This window comes from Ursus arctos, unplaced genomic scaffold (assembly GCF_023065955.2).
Source record: "Ursus arctos isolate Adak ecotype North America unplaced genomic scaffold, UrsArc2.0 scaffold_15, whole genome shotgun sequence".
In the NCBI taxonomy this organism is placed as follows: Eukaryota; Metazoa; Chordata; class Mammalia; order Carnivora; family Ursidae; genus Ursus; species Ursus arctos.
In genome coordinates this window covers 46,815,010-46,834,750 of record NW_026622819.1, presented here as the reverse complement: position 1 = coordinate 46,834,750, position 19,741 = coordinate 46,815,010, and the positions used below count along the sequence as shown (strand labels likewise).

The window sequence follows — 19,741 nt, the reverse complement described above, 5'->3', positions numbered from 1 at the left end:
CTGAGCAGGGAGCCCAAGGCAGGGCTCAGTCCCAGGACCCTGGGATCAGGCCCTGATCTGAAGGCAGATGCTTAACTGACTGAGCCACCCAGGCACCCCCCCCCCCCCAGTGCAGCATGAACAGGTCTTGGAAATTAACGGGAAGTAGGCATTGAGGGAAATGCTCCCAAAGATGACTCCAAACATCCAACAACTGCATGCAGCCCACTCAGCTTTATGACGCGCCTGCAGATCATTTTTCAGGATGAGAAATAATGAAGCTGCCTTCATGTTGCTCCTTCTCAAATACGTGGAAACTAATATTTTACTGTGAAAAAGCAGCTCTAATCTGTAAGAAGAATAATTTTTTCACCCTTGGGACTTGATAAAAGCTAATTCCTTTTTGAGTATCTCATGTATGTATTTGATCAGTCCTTGTGAAAAATGTTACCCCTGCATCAGGGGGCCCAGAAAAACAGCAGTCAGTGTGAGGGTAAGGGCCTGTGGGAAGAGGCAATCCCTTTCTCTTCTTGAGCTCTTTGCCCTATTCTGTTCATTCAACAATGTGTTATAAAATATCATAAAATAAGCCAAACATGTAGGAAGAAAGGAAAGATGTTTAATATAGGGTTATTAAAAGGATTGAGAAATTAACACTTAAAGCTAAAAATAGAGAACTTTGAAGGGATTGGGATAAAGTTTAAAAGTTTTTTTAAAAAACCCAGTGGAAAAAGGCACAAAAAGTAAAACTGGTGAGACTTAAACAAGAGAGGAAACTGAAATCAACAGTAAAGATCAGTCAAGAGGTTTTTTTAATATGTAAAGCAAGATAAAAGGCTGAAAGTCAGCCATCAGATAAGAATTTAAGAATATAAAAATAAAAGGTTAAAGGAAAAGCTATCCATTAAGAAAAAATAAGAAATAACAGGTACTAAAAACGAGTGGTAAGAGGAAAGGTATAGACAGTTTTGGAAGTCTGATATAAAGGGCAGTTCTTAAAATTAGTGCATACCAGCGTGGGTTTTTTGGGACACTTAGAAAATGTTCCAGGGAGAAGGTATGTTATACCCAAAGTTTTAGGAATGTTAATATAGTCCCCTCTTGGAGACACTCAGTGCAGTTTAGAATATAGTCTCTGAGAAGTGCTGTAGTAACAAATTTGCCTTTGTTATATGTAACATCTCCCAAACCTTAGCATGTTTTACAAATGGAAATCTTAAGGTTACAGAGATGGACAATAAAAAAGAAAAAATCAGCTGGAATTAGAAAATAGATTTGGGTTGGGGCTGCCATTCCTAGGGAATAGTCTCCAGCACTGTTCTGCCCGTAGCCAAAAGACAGCAACATGACACCCTTACTTTCTGGTCCTACGTCCAAAGCTGTCTTGAGAAAGCTTTTATCTGTGCAGACAGGGCACTGATCTAACCTACAGTCTGCTGAGCCAGAGGAGTGGAAACTGATCCTCAGCAGAATTAAATCAGCTCAGCCATGGGACACTGCCTTAGCAAGTGAAGAGAGGTTTTATATACAAATGCTGTTTTTCTTTTCCTTAAGAGAGATTAATTTTTTCACTATGTAAATACAATTTTAAACAAATGTGTCCCTTCGCACACTGTTTTTCATGGGTTTTTTTTTTTTTCCTTCTAGGTTTTGTCCACAGGCACATTTTTTTTTTTTAAAGATTTTATTTATTTATTTGACAGAGATAGAGACAGCCAGCGAGAGAGGGAACACAAGCAGGGGGAGTGGGAGAGGAAGAAGCAGGCTCGTAGTGGAGGAGCCTGATGTGGGGCTCGATCCCATAACGCCGGGATCACGCCCTGAGCCAAAGGCAGACGCTTAACCGCTGTGCCACTCAGGCGCCCCAGCACATTTGTTTTTATGTAGTTGATAGTGGTTAGTGTTCATCAGTTTTGTGTTGTGAGAGCTCTTTTTCTACAGCGGTGAAAGGAAAAGTATTTTCTAGCATGGCAGCCTCTGCCTGTTCCATTGCTGTATTGTTCCAAGCATCATTACTACCACATTTTGGAAGCAGCTTTTTATCCTGCTTTCCTAAACCACTTAACGCCTCCTTTTCTTTTGCCAGCCATAGAACATCCCCTCCCCAAATCTTTTTTTTTTTTTTTTTTTTAAGATTTTATTTATGTGACAGCCAGCGAGAGAGGGAACACAGCAGGGGGAGTGGGAGAGGAAGAAGCAGGCTCCCAGCGGAGGAGCCCGATGTGGGACTCGATCCCGGAACGCCGGGATTACGCCCTGAGCTGAAGGCAGACACTTAACGACTGCGCCACCCAGGCGCCCCAAATCTTAGTGCCACCAGAGTGCCTCTCTGGAAAATAACTCTTTAACATCATGGGACTGACTAGTGAATGGTTGGGACAGCTTTCTTGTAAGCCTGTCATCTGCTGCCCAACTCATGGTAGCAGCAGCAGCTATCCTAGAGGGAGAGTAGAAGGGCTTTATATAAATCAAGACCCATGAACATCCAGACATTTCCTAGTTTAATGATTTGTGCTCTTGCAAAGGAAACGGCGTAGAAACCAGGTATTGTGGCCCTTAAATGCTTTGTTCAGCCAGCCACCTCATGGAGTGAATTATACGACCTTATTTTTGGCATTTTGAAAGTTCAGAATTCTGCAATTTCTGATATTCCTGAATTGTAGACATAAAACATCATGCTAGATAATTTCCCTTCTTATTATAATAGCTTAAAAGTCTTTGTTTTTGGTATAATTTGCTTTGGGATGTGCAACTCCAGTAGTAGATATGAATGAGTTTAGTGAATCCCAAAAACTTAAGAGACTTTATTTTATCAGCTGATGTCATATTACCACTAAAGGAGAAATTGCTGCTTTATGTGAAATAAAACCATAGCTCACAGTTGGTGGTACACCAAAATAAGGAGAGTGAACTTCAAAATATAAATTGTCTTGAGTATAAAATAGCAATTCTGTGCTGGGGCTTGTATTGATAGATACTTATCCTATCTCTTAGTAATACTCATTTCCAGATCTTTGGCCACTTCTTAATAATAGAATTGTTTTTGTCTTGCTATATACTTACATCCTTAAAATCTTCATTTCGGTGTCTACACTGGGTCAGATAGGCTGCTAGTTACCATAACTATAAAGTTCTGCAACAGTGAATGAGATGTGGGTAAGTAATAGACTTAATGCTAGTTTACTGTAAGGGGCCATATAAAGAATATCTTCAAACTAAAAATAATACATATTGGCAGAAAAATAACCATGTGTGCTGAATGGTAGGTACTTACCATTTCATTTCATCTCCTTTATACATAGGAACTCTCTGAGATGAAGAACCTTGAGAACAAAGTGGTTGATTTGTCCAGGGATCCGAGACAATTCAGACCCTATTAATTTTTTAATAAATTATTGGTCAGTTAATATACATATTATTTTGCTTTTCTACAAAATAGCCATAAAAGATGAAGCAGATTATGAAAATACATAAATGTGCAGTATTTTCCTTTAGGGTGGCCTTGTGTTTTGGAACAGTTCCTGGAATCAGGGCCCATTTTAATGTTTGAAAATGAGTTGCTATCAAATGGGTTATTTTATTTGGTATTGCTAACCACTGAAGTTGTAAGGAAAGGGAAATAGTTTTATAGTTTCTTCCTCCCACAGGTCATAATTTAGTTGTGGACATCAGGATGTTTTTCTTGGCTTATCTCATTCATGTAGTTTTTCTTGCACATCTGTTACATAAATTACTAAACTATTTCCTTGAAAAATTGCCAGTTTAAGTCACACTTAATAGTGATCAAGAGGTCGGTAACTGTTGGAAAAGAGAATTAAATGACAGACTTTGAGGGGCAGAAATCCAACTACCATCCTGGTTTAGGTATTTTTTTGTTTTGGATCAGTTCCTAAATTTTTTGAGGCATTGGAATAATTATGTGTGTCTTCTAGTGTTTCCCAAAAGACTTTAATGTGGACTATAACAATTAATGACTTTTTAACATAAAAAGGTATTTTAGTCACTACTTCCATAAGTTCTTATCTTTGAGGGATCAATTTATGTAAACATTCTAATCTGGTACATAGTTTGCCATGTGAAACTAAATTTGGAGTATTGACTTTTTTAAGACTTACTCATTTTATGTAACCTTTCCTGACCTCGAATTCTACGTAAACCATAAAATAATGATTTTCTGTGGTGTCTTTTCGGAAAAAGTTCATAAGACATTAGTTACGCTAGTTACATTTTAGGACAGCTTTACACTTAAGTGATGAATATATCAATTGTGAGAAATCTCAGAAACTTTAGATGTAAGTGGTTAGTTTTGGCTTATGTAAACTGATATTGAGTCAATACTGGAAATTCTCCTGGAATGTTAGGTAAACTTCCATAAGCAAGGGACCAAGTATTTATTTAAATGTACAATTTGAAATTGTATGGATTTGGAATGCTAGTTTGAAAGCTTAAAGTCTTTAAATGAAGATCTCATTTGGAGTACTGATGATCTGTAATGGGTATATTTACAGATTAGAAGAGAAAATATGTCATGTCAGCTAATGTCAGTTACTGATAAAAGTTCTTAAATATTTTTTGCATTACACTTCCTACTATGTAACCATTCACCTTTCTAAAATGTCGATTTTTTTTTTTTTAAGATTTATTTTAGAGAGAGAGGGGGGCTTGGCCAGGGGGGAAGGGGTTCGTTGGGGAGCCGGGGAGAAGAAGAGAGAATCTCCAGTACACTTGAACTGAGTGCAGAGCCGACGGGGACTCGATCCTAGGACCCCAAGACTGTGACCTGAGCCGAAACCAAGAATCAGATGCCCATTTGACCGAGCCACCCAGGTGCCCCTAAAATGTAGCAGATTCTTGATGTCTCTGTTGAGTTTTGACTTTTTAAAATAAATTTAGACTTACTAACAGGGAATAATGTATAATTTTGTTATGATCCAAATCTGATTTACATCTGTGGGAACAAGTCACTTAGCTATAAGCCAGTCATTGGCATCCACAGGGCAGCTCGGTTTTGTTATGCTACAGCTCTGGGGCTGTTGTAACAATTTCTTTGTGAAAAACAACTCAAGAAGGCCAGCCTCCAGTACTGTAGTGAATGTGGCAGAACCTAAGAAAATGATGAGTAACAGAAAATAGTAGTGTTACAAAGTGTATTTAGAGAGGAACACATTGGGTTTGATAGTACCTTGGATTGAAGACAATGAAATCTATATGGAAACAATAAAAAAATTATAAAAAGTGTTCTGCCATGCATAAGTTCCCTACCTAAGGATGAACTCTTGATGAATCTATTGGTTACCCTGTGTTGGGGAAGTATAATATGTACAGGATACTTTAAACTCTTGATCAAATCTGGGAGACTATCAGAAGCCTGTACAAACATTTGTGTTTTCATAATTTTGATGGTAAACAAAGGTCTTCAATTAATCGTCCACAAATGTTAGGTTTGTTCTTAGTCTTTTCTACCTGCAGAGTATGTTTAACATGTGTTAATTTGCTTCCAATTGTCCCCCCCAAAAAAACATGAAAATATATTTTTATAGAATTTATCTTTCTACTTTATCTGTAAATAGTACGAACACAGTCTAAAAATTTGAGTTAAGATTATGAGAATATTGAGCTGTATCAATTAACAGTGTTCAGTAATAGGAAAACATCAAGAATGATTAAATTTTGTACTCCCAGTTCACCTCCATGATAGTACTGGACTGAGCTATTAACTGAAATTGAAGGCCAATCTCAATCAGAATGGATCAAAGAATTTGGTAGCAGAATGATGGAAGAATAGCATTTGGCTTAGAAAAGAGTTATGTATAGTCCTTAATTTTCTTACAACTTAAAACAATTAGAATTTCAGTTAGAATTACATCAGCTAGAGGTACTTTTCTATTGTCATGTGAGGAACACTTGAAGGTGTTTCTGAACATTAATACGTTTTCTGTGGTTTTCATGTCTTAGGCAGGCAGCTTGAGTTTGGATTTAAGCAGTTTTTCTGTCTGTACTATGTTTTTAAAATGTTCTGGGTGTCCAGTTATAGTGTCTAACTTGATCTTTGAGTATCCAGAATTACCTTAAAAAGAACTTTATTGAAGCTTTAAAAAGAACTATGGGACTCTTCTCCTCCCTCATTAAAGCCTGTCAGTAAACTGTTCTTTAGTATTTATTTGGTGTTAATTTTTTTTACTATGATAGCTGAAAGATGAGGTGTATTATTTCAGTGCAAGTTCTTCATGGTTATTTTAAAAAGCGGAGTTTCATGTTTCAGCATTTAGTATTTTAATGTCCCCTCTTGAAAAGTAAAGAGGAAAACAGAAGGTGCATAACCCAGCATTGTCCTCTGTGTAAATAGGTGAAGTCGTAAATAATATGCACATGAGCATCCCACATATTTATGATGTAAGTGGATTGAAATAGGGCATATGTTTTTTAAGTAACAAGGTTACTCTCCTGAAATCTTGCTACAGCAGAAGAATGGATAAGAGAGTCTCAGATTTTTGATGTCTTCAATTTCAGTTTTTCCCTATTTAAACTTTTTTTTTTTTTTTTTAACCTTGCTTAATTTTAAGATTGTGTTTCGGTCGGGGCACATTGGTTTCCTCCTTTCCAGTTGAATACTTTGTATTTAAGATTTAGTAAAACCAAGGAAAATCCAAAAACCAAGTAATTTCTATGACTAAGAATATATTTCTTTAAAGATTAATTCAGCATTTAGTTCTGTTAGTAGCACAGTTTGTGATGTCATCTTTTTTTTTTAAGATAGAGAAGGAGGGGCAGAGGGAGAGAGAGAATCTTAAGCAGGCTCCACCCTCAGCATGGAGCCTGATGGAGGGCTCCATCCCACCACCCTGAGATCATGACCTGAGCTAAAATCAAGAGTTGGATACTTAACCAGCTGGTCACCCAGAAGCCCAGATACCATCTTACTATATTAACTAGCAAGCTTTTTCTTTTAGGTTATATGATACTACAATTCTCTAATTGGTAGGGCACTGAGGCATAATAGAACATGGGCTTTGGAATTAGAAAACCTAGCAGAGTTTGAACATCAGTTGTTTACTAATCATGTGATACTGAGTGAGTTTATTTAATTTCCTCTCTCTTAACTCATTTTTTCTATTTGGTAGAAGGGGCTGCTGCTGGTAATGACAGCATGGCAGCACTAGAGAGAAACTGGCCAGCATTAGGTTTGTTATATTTTTTCTTCTGTACTTTTCGATATTTATTTTATTTTCTTCTGGTGTGGAGGGAGCACTATAGTTTATTCCTTGCATTAGCACTTTAGCTATTTTATATCTAAAATACTATATAATCAAATATAATAGCATTTGCTTTAGCAACATGAATTTTTCTACTGAACCATTGCTTGTGTTGACATTTTTCATTGCTTTGTGTTTTATTTTCAGATCAAGAAAAGACTTTTTTTAATGGGTAGCAGATATCCAGCCAAGTAGATGAATCAGTTTTTCCACCTCCCTACACCATTTCTATGCAACCTCAGATTTCTGCTAACAATGAAAGTTATGGATTTGTTGAATTTAGGAGTTCTAGACTTCTTGGTTGTTGATCACAAATTTGATTCTGTTCACGGGACTGTAATAACATGTTACTTGATTTTAAAATATGAGTATTGAACCTATAAAATGTTCGGCTTGCAAATTAGGGTAATGTTGTAAAGGCCATCCCCTGATGAAAAATGAATATCACATGGTCTCTTACTAAACTTATAGAGCAGGTATTCTTAAAACTATTGTCGTAATGTTTTGGCCAGAAGCTTTAAAAGAAAAAAAAAAAAAAAAGGAACAAGCATTAAAAAAAAAAAAAAGGAACTTGTTACCTGAGAAAATTTTCTTTTTTGGTGTTCATTTTATGGGTGTTCTGTTATTTTAAAGTTATTGAAAGATGGAAACTTTACAGGGAGCATATGATAGTTTCACCTGTAATGTAAAAGTATCTTCTGAAATCTTTGTAACATTGAGAAAAAGAGGTGACTTTTAGATGTAAGTTTTAATGTTCAGGAACCATTCTTTCCTAAAAGAGTTTCTTAAGAACATGTTAATTTTAGTATTAGGTACTTAAATTGTTTCCTGTCGTTTTACACATATAGCACTTGGTATACATATTGTGGTATATATACATATACTTTAGTTACTAGTTCGCTGCACTTACTAGCCTGATAAAAGAAGACTTTGGAAGCACAAATAATAGTATGGTCTACAATGATGCTTATTTGCCTAAAAAGAGTTAAAATGTTGCTAATGATGTTACATGTGCAGATGATACAGTACTGATGATAACAGTACTTTCTATTTTTAATGGCATTTAATACTTTTCCCTTGGTTACAGTATAATGTTCATGGGAGGAAATTCAGAAAATACAGGAAGGTATGAAGAAAAAAATACTATTACTTAAAACCATTACTTTGAAAGCTGTGTCTCTGTCTCTTGTTGCCTGGACTCTCTGTGTCTGTAAGTGTGGATGGACATACGCATGCATACAATAAAACACAGATTTAAAGGTCTAAAAGAAAATACTGCTAAATATTTTCCTGATCTCAGAGTGAAGTCTTTATAATAAGTTTAAAACAAAAAGAAGAAAACATTAAAAATATAACCCTATTTTTTAAAAAAGGAAGTAAAATTAAGGCAAGCTGGGAAAAATACTTCTTACTACATCAGTCTGTTTCAATTTCCTTATTCCTTTGTTAGCCTGTAGAACTGAATTATACCTAAGCTTTACCCTTTCTCTTGGTGTGTAGTTTTGTTTTAACAAAGCATGTTCTTGAACTTTTTGACAGGAAAAAACTATCAGTAAGGACTATTCAAAATTTTTCTTGTCAGTCATTAATGCAGATTAGAAGAAGCATTAACCATGTATAAGTAAAAGCCCCATTTTAGCTTTTACTTTCAACAAGTCTTGCCTCTAAAACCTGGACCCAACCTGTTATTAAAGAAAATACTTTGGTATTTTATCAGTAGTGGGTGGTGAAATAAACAGAAAATGAGGGATAAAGAGGAGAGCCAAAATGAACACTAATAATTTACAAAGTGAGTAATCAACCCTTGAGTAATTAACATTTGCTCTGTGGATACAGCCATAGAAGCATGTGTGCGGAATTTGAGGGCAGTAGCTTTCAGCATTCAGCATTATAGATCCAGTGAGTGAGTGGTGCTGGCTTGTCCAGGATTAAGTACTCTCACAGGAACTTCCCTAGCTCTGTCCTACCTATTGGGGTCTTGTGAGGAGCAAATGTAAAAGCACTATGGGCGCAATGAAGCCTTACTGATACAAGCAGTAATGATTTTAATTGTGGATTTTATCCTTGTACAAAGCAGTGGTTCAGTGTTGCTTTAAGGTAAAATCTTCAGAACATGAGCAGCTTCTTAAATTCTTCACGCTTTGGTTATTTCCTGGTAATTTCCTATAATTTTGTTTGTAGAACACATCCCAGACCTTTGTCTGAGTTTTGTGTGTGTGTTAAAAAACTGTTGGGAGAGCCCCCTCTAGTGTCTGAAGTATCCATTTTTAAAAGATTTTTGTCACTTACAGAAGTTTAAGGAATTAAACTAGCTATTTTTCCTTTCACATCTGGACATAATTTCTTTTTTGGAGGGGGGCGAGGGAAGGGGTTATTTTCCTTTTTTAAAAAGGTCACTGGAATTATGGGTAGGGTGTGGATTAAGGGCAGCAGAAAACATGGGAAAGGAAGGATCAAAATGCCATTTCTACCTTTTTAGAAGTAGTTATTTTTAAGTGAGCTGGAATAAGGCCAAACTATACAGTGTCATGTTGTTTTGTTTTAGTTTACATTTGTTTCTGAATTAGGTGCAGCTTAAAAATACTTTGTTTTGGAATTCTTTACGCCCATCAGATCTCAGAGATCTTTGCAGTTTCTGAAAGCAGCAGTTTCACTAGAAAAAATGGCTTTAAAATAGAGCCTGGTTTTCTTCATGAAAGTTGTTAACTTTGTTACTTTTTGTTATTATCGTTGCCATATCTTTTTGTGGATATACTTTGTAACTATATTGTAAGTGTTCTAATGCTAAGTTGTCATTTTACATAGTTCCCATTGTTTTTCAACCAAGGAAATAAGGCGATTCTTAAATTATTGGCTCTCTGCCACCTCTCCCTGTAAACACACAGCACTCAAACACACAGGCCTTCAGCTAAGAATCTTGTGAAGGGTTAGAGAAACAGGACCTTTCTCATTTGACCCATGGGCTTTTGTAGCTTGAACAAGGAAAGTAGTGTTCTGAAAGCTACAGCATTTATGAAGGCTCTAGTAAAAATATTTCATGTGCATGGACTAGAGATTAACTCCTTTCATCTTGTTCTCTAGCAAATTAAACAATGCAAACAGATTTTAAGTGCATTCTTGGTAATGAAATGCTTGGGTGAATTATAATCCTAATTGCTATTGTTCATTCCCACAGCTGCATGTTGACACTTAAAACTGCCTAAGCCACGCATTCTTCAGCCACTAGGATAAACAAAAGCATTTTGAAATCCATCATTTTGTGGCATATTAAATTGCAGATCTGTCATTGGCTGCCTTGATTTTATTTTGTTTCCATTGTTGAAGAAATTAGAAAAAAAAAGTTACTCCTTTGTATTTATACATAAAATTATTGTCAGTAGAATCATTACTGGGTTTTTATGAACATTCATTCATTAATTTTAAAGGAGGCATTGGAAGTTATGTCGCAGGGAAACAATTTGTATTTATGTTATCGAACTAGTTGATATTTTAGAGGCAGCTTTCTCCAAAATTTGAAAGAAAGTTATAGGATTTCACTTTTCTTCTTCAGTAGAACAGTATTCTGAATGTAGATCTAGAAGCTAGATTTATTCTGTGATTTGGCAAGTCATATTTGTATGTGTAATGGTTCCTTTCGAATTTGACCCAAAATCATTTATTTATCTCTTTCTTTAAAGGTAAAGAAAGAGAAATGTTTGCAATGAATTTAAAATTTATATTTCTTTATATTTGAGAAACAGGCTTGAATACCAGTTATAGTCAAAACTTCCTTACTTGAAAAAACAGAACCTTTTGATAACTGAAAAACCATAGAGCAAGAGTGGGGTATATGGAAGTAATAGTTATCAAATTCCGATTTTTCTGTTTCTGAGGCTTAATTTTAAGTGGAAGATTTGAATTACCATATCCATAGGCATCTATTAGAACAAGTGCTCAGTAATAATTGGAGCTTTAGATGTCAAATGGATACTACTACAAGTCACATTTTCACAGTATCTCTTTATTCCTCAGAATATCTGAATTCTTAAATCCATTTGAGTATGGAAATTCTGTTTTAATAGCCAAGTATTTTGCCATCTTGTATCTTAATTTTAAGGTACTCTTTAAAGTTAATTCTTTCTCATACAAATATTACTTAATATTTTGAAATCCTCCTAATAGGTAATTATTATCTATAATAATAATAGCAGCTAACCTGTATTGAGCAATTTCTGGGTGTCAGACACTGTGCTAATAGATACCATTTGAGGTGCTAGCCTTTGAAAGGTAGTGTTCTCCTTTCTTACTCCCATTTTGCACTGGCGGAAACTGAAATTAAGACAATTAGGATAATTTTGCCAAAAGTCACAGAGTAATTGGAGTCAGTTCTGACTCCTGGAACCCGTGATCTTGACCACTGTTGAAAGTCTTAAGTGAAAATTGAATATGTTGTAATACAGTTTCCTGATGGAATATTATGTAGCCATCAAAAGTGAGGCTTGTGGTGACCCACAGTGACATAGAAAACATACAAGTGAAAAAAGACCAAGGGATTACAGTTAAATGTTCATATTTTTAGTGTTATCTTTGGTTTGTCATTGCTTTTTTTCTTAATGCAATATAAATAATGTTCTGCTCTTATATAATTTTGCTAATTTACAGAAATTCTGTAAAGAAACAAGAATGCATGTAAACCAGATCTGGTCAGAAAATGGACAACTTAGTTTTATAATAGACCCTAGCATGTTCAATTTCCTTTTTAATTTGACCCAAAGCCATTTTTTACTGGACTTATTCCAGCTCTAATGTAATCTCTCATTTGTATTCTGGAAGGCTAATGGAATAGTAAAATTTTCTTAAATATAACTTAAATGTGTTGTATAGCGTCCTCGAAGTAGCTTATGCACAAAAGATGTTTTCTTTCCCACCCTGTAGAGGTATCTCATTAAGACACCCAGTAGTGTCATTATTAAGTTTTCATGTGTTTCTCAGTTTTGATGCTAATCTTTGTGTGTATGTGCGTGCATTTTTTTTTCTCTGCAGCACCAATGTGGTTATGAATTATTCAGAGATCGAGTCTAAGGTTCGAGAAGCAACGAATGATGATCCTTGGGGACCTTCTGGGCAACTCATGGGAGAGATTGCCAAGTAAGTGATAATTTGACTCAGCAGTGCAGAAAGAATCCAACTATCTTTACATAGAAATATGAAATTTGCTTTCAGTTTTAAACAGTTTAGCTGCCAGATATAAATTTTGCATAATCATTCCGATATTAAAGGAGGAAGTTTTATGCAGAGTCCATTTCCCCTTAAAAATGAGCTCAAAAAAGTAAAAATTTTTAAATGAAGTTTAAAGACTTACTGTAGCTTTTCATAAAATTTTGACAAATGTGTATAAAATAACTTGAAATAAAGTTAGGAAAATTTTTTTTGATGAACATCTTGACCACTATCCTGGTAAGTAAAGGGCTTATAAAAGATGATATTAATTAGTGGGGTTTACATGTGTGCTACATATTATACAGACTGTGAGAAAAATATTTTTATGGAAGTATATCTAAATTTTTTGAATTAAGCTTATTAAATTTTTTAAGCTCTTTGGGAAAACACAGTAACTTGGAACAAGCCTGCCATCTACTGTCAAAATTAATATATTACAAAGTGTTGAGAAAGATTATTTTTTTTTCAGGGCTACATTTATGTATGAACAATTTCCAGAGCTTATGAACATGCTTTGGTCACGAATGTTAAAAGACAACAAAAAAAATTGGAGAAGAGTTTACAAGGTATGGACATCAGTTTGTTTTTATTATTTGACATGCTGAAAACAAATGCTTGAAATTTTAAGGTATACATACATAAGAGATCATGAAGGACACTAAGTCCTCAAATAGAATATTCTTAAACAGGTAAAAGAAGTAGATTTGCTACAGGTGTTGTTTTCTAGTCACCATAAACAACCATTCTGAATGTATAAAAATTAATAATACCTATAAATATTTTCATTTTATTAAAATTTTTCCTTCTGGAAATATATTTGTGCGTATCAAAGTAATGAATCTACAGTGGATGTATATTTAGTGGATGAGCAATTAAGATGAAAACCACAGTCTAATATGGTTTCTCATCTCTGCATAAAAATTTGCCTAATTTATAATAGTTTTTTTTTTTTAAAGATATTATTTATTTGACAGAGAGAGACACAGCGAGAGAGGAAACAGAAGCAAGGGGAGTGGGAGAGGGAGAAGCAGGCTTCCCGCCGAGCAGGGAGCCCAACGTGGGGCTCGATCCCAGGACCCTGGGATCATGACCTGAGCTGAAGGCAGACACTTAACGACTGAGTCTCCCAGGCGCCCCTAATTTATAATAATAACGCAGTGTTGTGCACCAGAAATATGTTAGTTTAAAATATAATTGGAAATTCTAAAACATATTAAAATTCTAACATTATAAATTTCCAAATACGTACTTTTTATCGGATTCCTTTCATTTAGTTCTGATTTCATCATATAATGTGGAATTCTAAAGATCGTCATCTGTTTTCCATACCCACAATATTTTCTTAATACTCAGAATTAAGTTTTTCTGTGCTTTCAAAATGGTATGTAGTATTTATATTTGAAACTTTAAAAGCAATATTTTGGCTTTCAGGATTGAAGAGCAGTGCTTTATTTAGTTCCATGTTTTTCATGTTATTTGTTTCTGAAAACATTCAGTGTCATTCCCTCAGTTTGTATATTTGTGATGAAATAGTTGATATTTCTATATGTGAGGTTTGTTCCAAACAAAGTTAAGTTCAGAATGCATAATTCAGTGGTTTTTAGTGTATCCACAAAGTTGTGCAGCAGTCACTACTACCTAATATCAGAGTATTTTCATCACCCCAAAAAGAAACCCCATAAAATGTTTTTTTCTCTTATTTGTTGGCGACCAGTTTTTGAAACAAAAGTCACATCGTTAACTTCCAAATTTAATTTGATTCGTGGAAAATTCTGTGGGATCATATAGTTACCAAATAATTTGGTGAATTATTCTTGTTAAACTGATATTTCAAATAGCTCACAGTTCTGTACTGCCCATATGAAATGTAAAAATTGAGCCACTTTCTAAAAGTTTAGTGTTCATTTGTATCATACATTCAGATATTTCTTAACATCACAGAGCATTTTTTTAAATCTTTTGACACATGGAGTCCAGTAGACAGCTTGTAATTATTTACTGTGGTTACAAGAGGAATTTCAAATTGATAATATAAGTTTTAAACCATGTATTTAAAGTCCAGTGTCAGGTAAAGAAACTCTCTCTGGCTCTCCCTTCCCCCCACAAAGATTAATTTATTTGCTAATGTTGGAATTATTTTTTTAACCATTTACCAAAGCTCTACTGGAATTTATTTTGTTAAATCATTTGGTGCTTTGTATTTTTACAGTCATTGCTGCTTCTAGCTTACCTCATAAGGAATGGATCAGAGCGTGTTGTTACAAGTGCCAGAGAACACATTTATGATTTGCGATCCCTGGAAAATTACCACTTTGTAGGTGAGCAATAGAAAAACCTTATAAGCAAATTAAAACAGTAGTTGGAGTTGTCAGTCACCTGAACCAGCTTAGAAGCTTCTCCGCTCTAATTAGAATGTGACTATTGCTGGTTGTGTGACGAGTGCAGAATCCAAGACATGGGGCCCTAGAGTATTAATTAGTGAAGACAAGAACTTGCAGAAAAGACTGGCTAATAACAACAGAACCAACACAACATGAGTGTTCGGGTTTATATTAAAATATGCACTGGAGACTGGTCCCCTGTGGTGTCCATAAAGGAATAGCTTTAATCATATGGGAAGAAAAGGTTAGAGCTCCAAAACACACACATCTGTTTGAAGATGGGGTTTTTTTTTTTCCTCCCACCAAATAATATTTACTGTGGAAAGGCAGCAAGGCCAGAGTGTGTTTTGAATGTGAACAAGGATACAGAATAAACCACATTTCATTTTGTAGTGTACCCCAATTGAAAGCACTTTAAAAATTCAGTTTTTTAGCTGCACTAAATTCTGGTAATTAGTATTTCCAAACTTATATTGGGGAAACCAAAGCATTTGAGTATATTTTAGTCATTAAAATGTTAAAGTGGATCTTTTGTTGTTGTTGTTAAAATACTGTAGGAAAAGAAAACATTTATAGATATAAGTCTTTTTCATATGGTCATCATTAGTAATCTTTCATTGATCTTGCATACCACCAATATCTGTAGTCCTTGTTAATTCATCTTAACATGCTCTTAGAAGCCAGAATTGCATCTCAAGACTTAGAATTTGTCAATGAGAAAATGGCAAAATTCAGTAGCACTATTTGCTGCTTCTTGTTAATTTTAAATATTGAAGTTGGTTTTTTTATGTTGAATTTTCATGTCTGTTTTTTGTGTTAAAGGGTTTGATACTTATTAATTGAATTCTTAAGGTTTTGTTTCTCCCTTACCATCCTCACAGATGAGCATGGCAAGGATCAAGGTATAAATATTCGCCAGAAGGTGAAAGAATTGGTTGAATTTGCCCAGGATGACGACAGGCTTCGTGAAGAGCGAAAGAAAGCAAAGAAGAACAAAGACAAATATGTTGGGGTTTCCTCAGACAGTGTTGGAGGATTCAGATACAGTGAGTATCAAAGACAAACTGGCACCTAAGCATTCGTTTAGCTTCCTGGGTTTATTTTAAGAATCACTGAGATACGAAAGACCAAAATTCCCCCTTCTCCCCCCAAAATAGAATATTAAAGTATACAAAGTACTCATTTTGGCTTCTATTACGTGGATATTAGGAATCTTCTTTTCTATTTTTTACTTTTGCGGGTTCAAGAATATGATTTTAACCATTAGTCGTTAAATGACTATGAACTTTAAACTGACACACAGAATAAAACTCTTCCCTCTTGGAATTACCATTTTTAAAAAGAAAAAAGGATTTCTCTACTTCACTGTTTGGAGCATAAAAATACAAAGTTTGAAGAGCTTCATCTTCCTAATTTGAAACAAATTAGCTCTGTTTTGGGCCAAAAATAGGTAAGTTTCCTTATAAGTTAGTTTTGCCTCAGTCTCTTCCCTTAATTAAGCAATACTTTAATTTGACATAGAAAAAGGTGACTAACAATGCCATCAATTTTTCACCTAGGCCTATCACTTTCTTGTTCCTAACACATTTAAGAGCAGCTAGAACACTGATCGCTCATGTTTATTTTTAATGTAATAATATAGTTTCCCCAAAATAGATCACTAGGTACTAGGAAGAGGCACAGAAAATAAGAACTTTCTGTTACAGCATGTCCCTTTGGCCTCATTCTGTCTTCTGTAAGCTCTGACCATCCCCTGGTCATTTTGTGTATACACAGACAGGCTAGTGCTATGTATACTTAGCCACAGATTGGGATTTCCCAGCTCCCCCCAACCCATATCTTAGTTTTTTAATATTTGGATTACACTGGGATCTCAGAACTCCTGCATTGGAACCGTGTAAAAATTTTCTATTTCTTATCTTGTGATCATCTACAAAATAATATCTTCACTCCTTTGCTTCTTTGCTTCCTTGCTCTCAAAGAAAAAATACTATACTTAATTGCTAAAGGATGTTTTTAACAGGAAAATTCTTTTATGACTAAGCATCACAAAAAGTCAATTCTTGAATTGGGCAAAAATATTTCTCTTAAATCATGTAAATATGTTTTGGAGTTTTTATTTGTTTAGGGGAGTAACAAGTTTTTGGATTATTTGCCTAAGTAGTATTTTATTCTTTAGCTTTTTCAAAGTAGTTAGTGCAATTTAGTGTGTTTTTGAGGAGAAATTGCTATTTGCAATTCATTTCCTCGTTCTACTTGCTTGTAACCCTCTTTTAACCAGCACAATAATGTAATTAGATAAACTTATGAAATTAAGTTCTCAGACCCAGTCACAGTGAACTAATTACAACATCTGCAGTAGAGAGTTGAACATTTTATGTATTTGCATCACATTCTTTTAAAATTATTTGTGATGTTGCATATATTGTTCAAAGACTTAACTAATCAAGTTTAGCTATTTTATGTCTGTTCATTTTGACCTTAGATGGTGTCTTGCCAGTAATCCAGTATCTTTGACACCCATTTAGTAGGATATCCATCACACTAATCAGTTTTGTTTTCATCTGCTTTCATTTTTCCTATAAATTTGTCTTTTCAAAGTCTAGCTTATCACATTTTCATTGAAATGTACGTTCACCTTATTGGAAAACCATTCATTTTTGTAAAACCACCTGGTTAAAATTTTGTGATATTCTCTTTGAGTTGGTGGTCACTTTCAGATCTAGTGGACATATTTTAAAATCCTCTTAGAAAAAATTTGGCTTTGCAGTTTTAGCAGGCAGATCTGCAAAATGGTTTTATTTAGTCTCCAAAGGGCTTTTTTGCCACCAGAACTCATTCACAAAAGTTCAACACAAAGGCTTAGCCACCTTTTGATTATTTTGTTATTTCTCATTGCACTTTCCCTCTTCTCTCCCGCCTGCCTTAGTTTTCATTGTTTTCTTCTTTTTAACCTCATCTGATTTCTCTGTACCTTCTACTCTTGCCTTTTTGGTTGACTTTGGGTGTGGAAGTGGAGCGGTTTTGTTTAGTGTTTAGAATCCTTCTCTCTCCGTTAGGCTGCCAAGGTCAAGGTCTAAAACAAATTTTGACATTTTGGGGTTTTTGTTTACTGCCACGATCTATTCTTTTCATTCTCAAATTCCAACAGAGTCTCCCTAGGTTTTGCCATCCCGGCATATGTTTAGACTTGGTTTTTGAATAGATCATCACTGTTCTGAACTGCTTGAGCATATTTCATGATTGTGGTCTGTGTAGTTTTGGGTGGTTAGAATATTCTTCTTTTTATAATAATTAAAAGATGCTTTCCCATGCCATGAAATCCATTGAGTTATTTTTCTAGTTTGACACTTAAAGGATGACCGTAATTTTCAGCATATTTACAGCATTTCAGGACGTGTAGCATTCAGAGTACTGTCTCCTATAGTTGCTGTTTTTTAAGAGACTATTGCTGTCCAATATTTTTCTAATAATTGAAGAACCATTAAGAGACAGGAGTGAAATATAATGCATTATGTGACTTTTGTAAAAAAAACATTTCCATTTCTCTTTGGCTTATATAGCCTGTGTTGGTTTTTGTGTTTTCCTTTACTCTTTTAAGAACTTCCTGATATGCTGTGCTGTGCATTAAGGTTGTGTAAGTTTTCATAAACAAAAGCTTTTGAATCTGCATTCCTGCCACTTAATGACTGGCACTACATGCTGTGCCTTGCTGTAATTGTGTTGATTCAGCACTGTGGGAGCTTTCTGTTTTCCTTTGAAAACTATTTTATTATGAGGAAAAGCTTCAGAAATAAGGACTGTAGACACCTTTTGAATTTAATGTCCTTAGAGTTGCTTTTCTTTTTAATGCTTTATATAGGTGAAAGATATGATCCTGAACCCAAATCAAAATGGGATGAAGAGTGGGATAAAAACAAGAGTGCTTTTCCATTCAGTGATAAATTAGGTGAACTGAGTGATAAAATTGGAAGCACAATTGATGACACCATCAGCAAGTTCCGGAGGAAAGATAGAGAAGACTCTCCAGAAAGATGCAGGTATTAACACTTTGTTTCCTGGGTCTCTTGAAAAGGGTGCTAAATTTTTGCAGCTGGGTTTTTGTTTATCTGAAGTTTAGCTTTTCTTTTTTCTTATTAGATTTTCTTTTCTTTTTTTTTAAGATTTTATTTATTTATTTGACAGAGATAGAGACAGCCAGCGAGAGAGGGAACACAAGCAGGGGGAGTGGGAGAGGAAGAAGCAGGCTCATAGCGGAGGAGCCTGATGTGGGGCTCGATCCCATAACGCCGGGATCACGCCCTGAGCTGAAGGCAGACGCCTAACCGCTGTGCCACCCAGGCGCCCCAATATTTTCTTTTTTAGAGCAGTTTTAGGTTCACAGAAAAATTGTACATAAAGTAACAGAGTTGCCATGTTAACCCCCCATCTTGCACATGGTCACGTGCATGCACGCGTGTGCACACACACGCGCACACGCACACACACACACAGTTTCTCCTGTTACTAACATCTTGTGTTAGTGTGGTACATTTATTAACAATTGAAAGCCAATATTGATATACTGTTCTTAACTAAAATCTGTTGTTTGCATTAGGGTTCACTATGTTGTGCAATTGAGAAATGCCTAATATCCACCATTATAGAACCATACAGGATAGTTGCACTGCTCTAAAAATGCCCTGTGTAAAAATGTGGAATGATTCATGAATTTGCATGTCATCCCTGCACAGGGGCCATGCTCATCTCTATATTGTTCCAGTTTTAGTGCATTTGTTGCTGATGTGAGCATTCTGCAGCTGTTTTTAAGATGCTCGGTCAAACGTTACTTTGTATCAATACAAAGTACTGATACACTTTCCGTGTTGTCTGTGTCCATTTATTTCTAAAGTTGATCACATTTTCTATGTTTTTATTCAGGCTATTTAT

General features: G+C 35.1%; 1 protein-coding gene and 1 non-coding gene across 3 annotated transcripts in view; one reads left to right on the top strand and one right to left on the bottom strand.

The window, feature by feature from the left end:
- The window catches only part of CLINT1 (clathrin interactor 1), a 58,867-nt gene that overhangs the window by 17,945 nt on the left and 21,181 nt on the right, over positions 1–19,741 (top strand). For both annotated transcript variants that reach the window (XM_026510876.4, XM_026510875.4), the window contains exons 2-6: positions 12,255–12,359; positions 12,901–12,997; positions 14,641–14,749; positions 15,694–15,858; positions 18,675–18,852. In XM_026510876.4, coding sequence (XP_026366661.1) covers positions 12,255–12,359; positions 12,901–12,997; positions 14,641–14,749; positions 15,694–15,858; positions 18,675–18,852 — 654 coding nt within the window. The remainder of the gene's footprint in view (positions 1–12,254; positions 12,360–12,900; positions 12,998–14,640; positions 14,750–15,693; positions 15,859–18,674; positions 18,853–19,741) is intronic.
- LOC113264164 (U6 spliceosomal RNA) lies at positions 19,501–19,604 on the bottom strand. Its single transcript, XR_003319568.1, has one exon. It is a non-coding gene; the product is annotated as a U6 spliceosomal RNA (small nuclear RNA).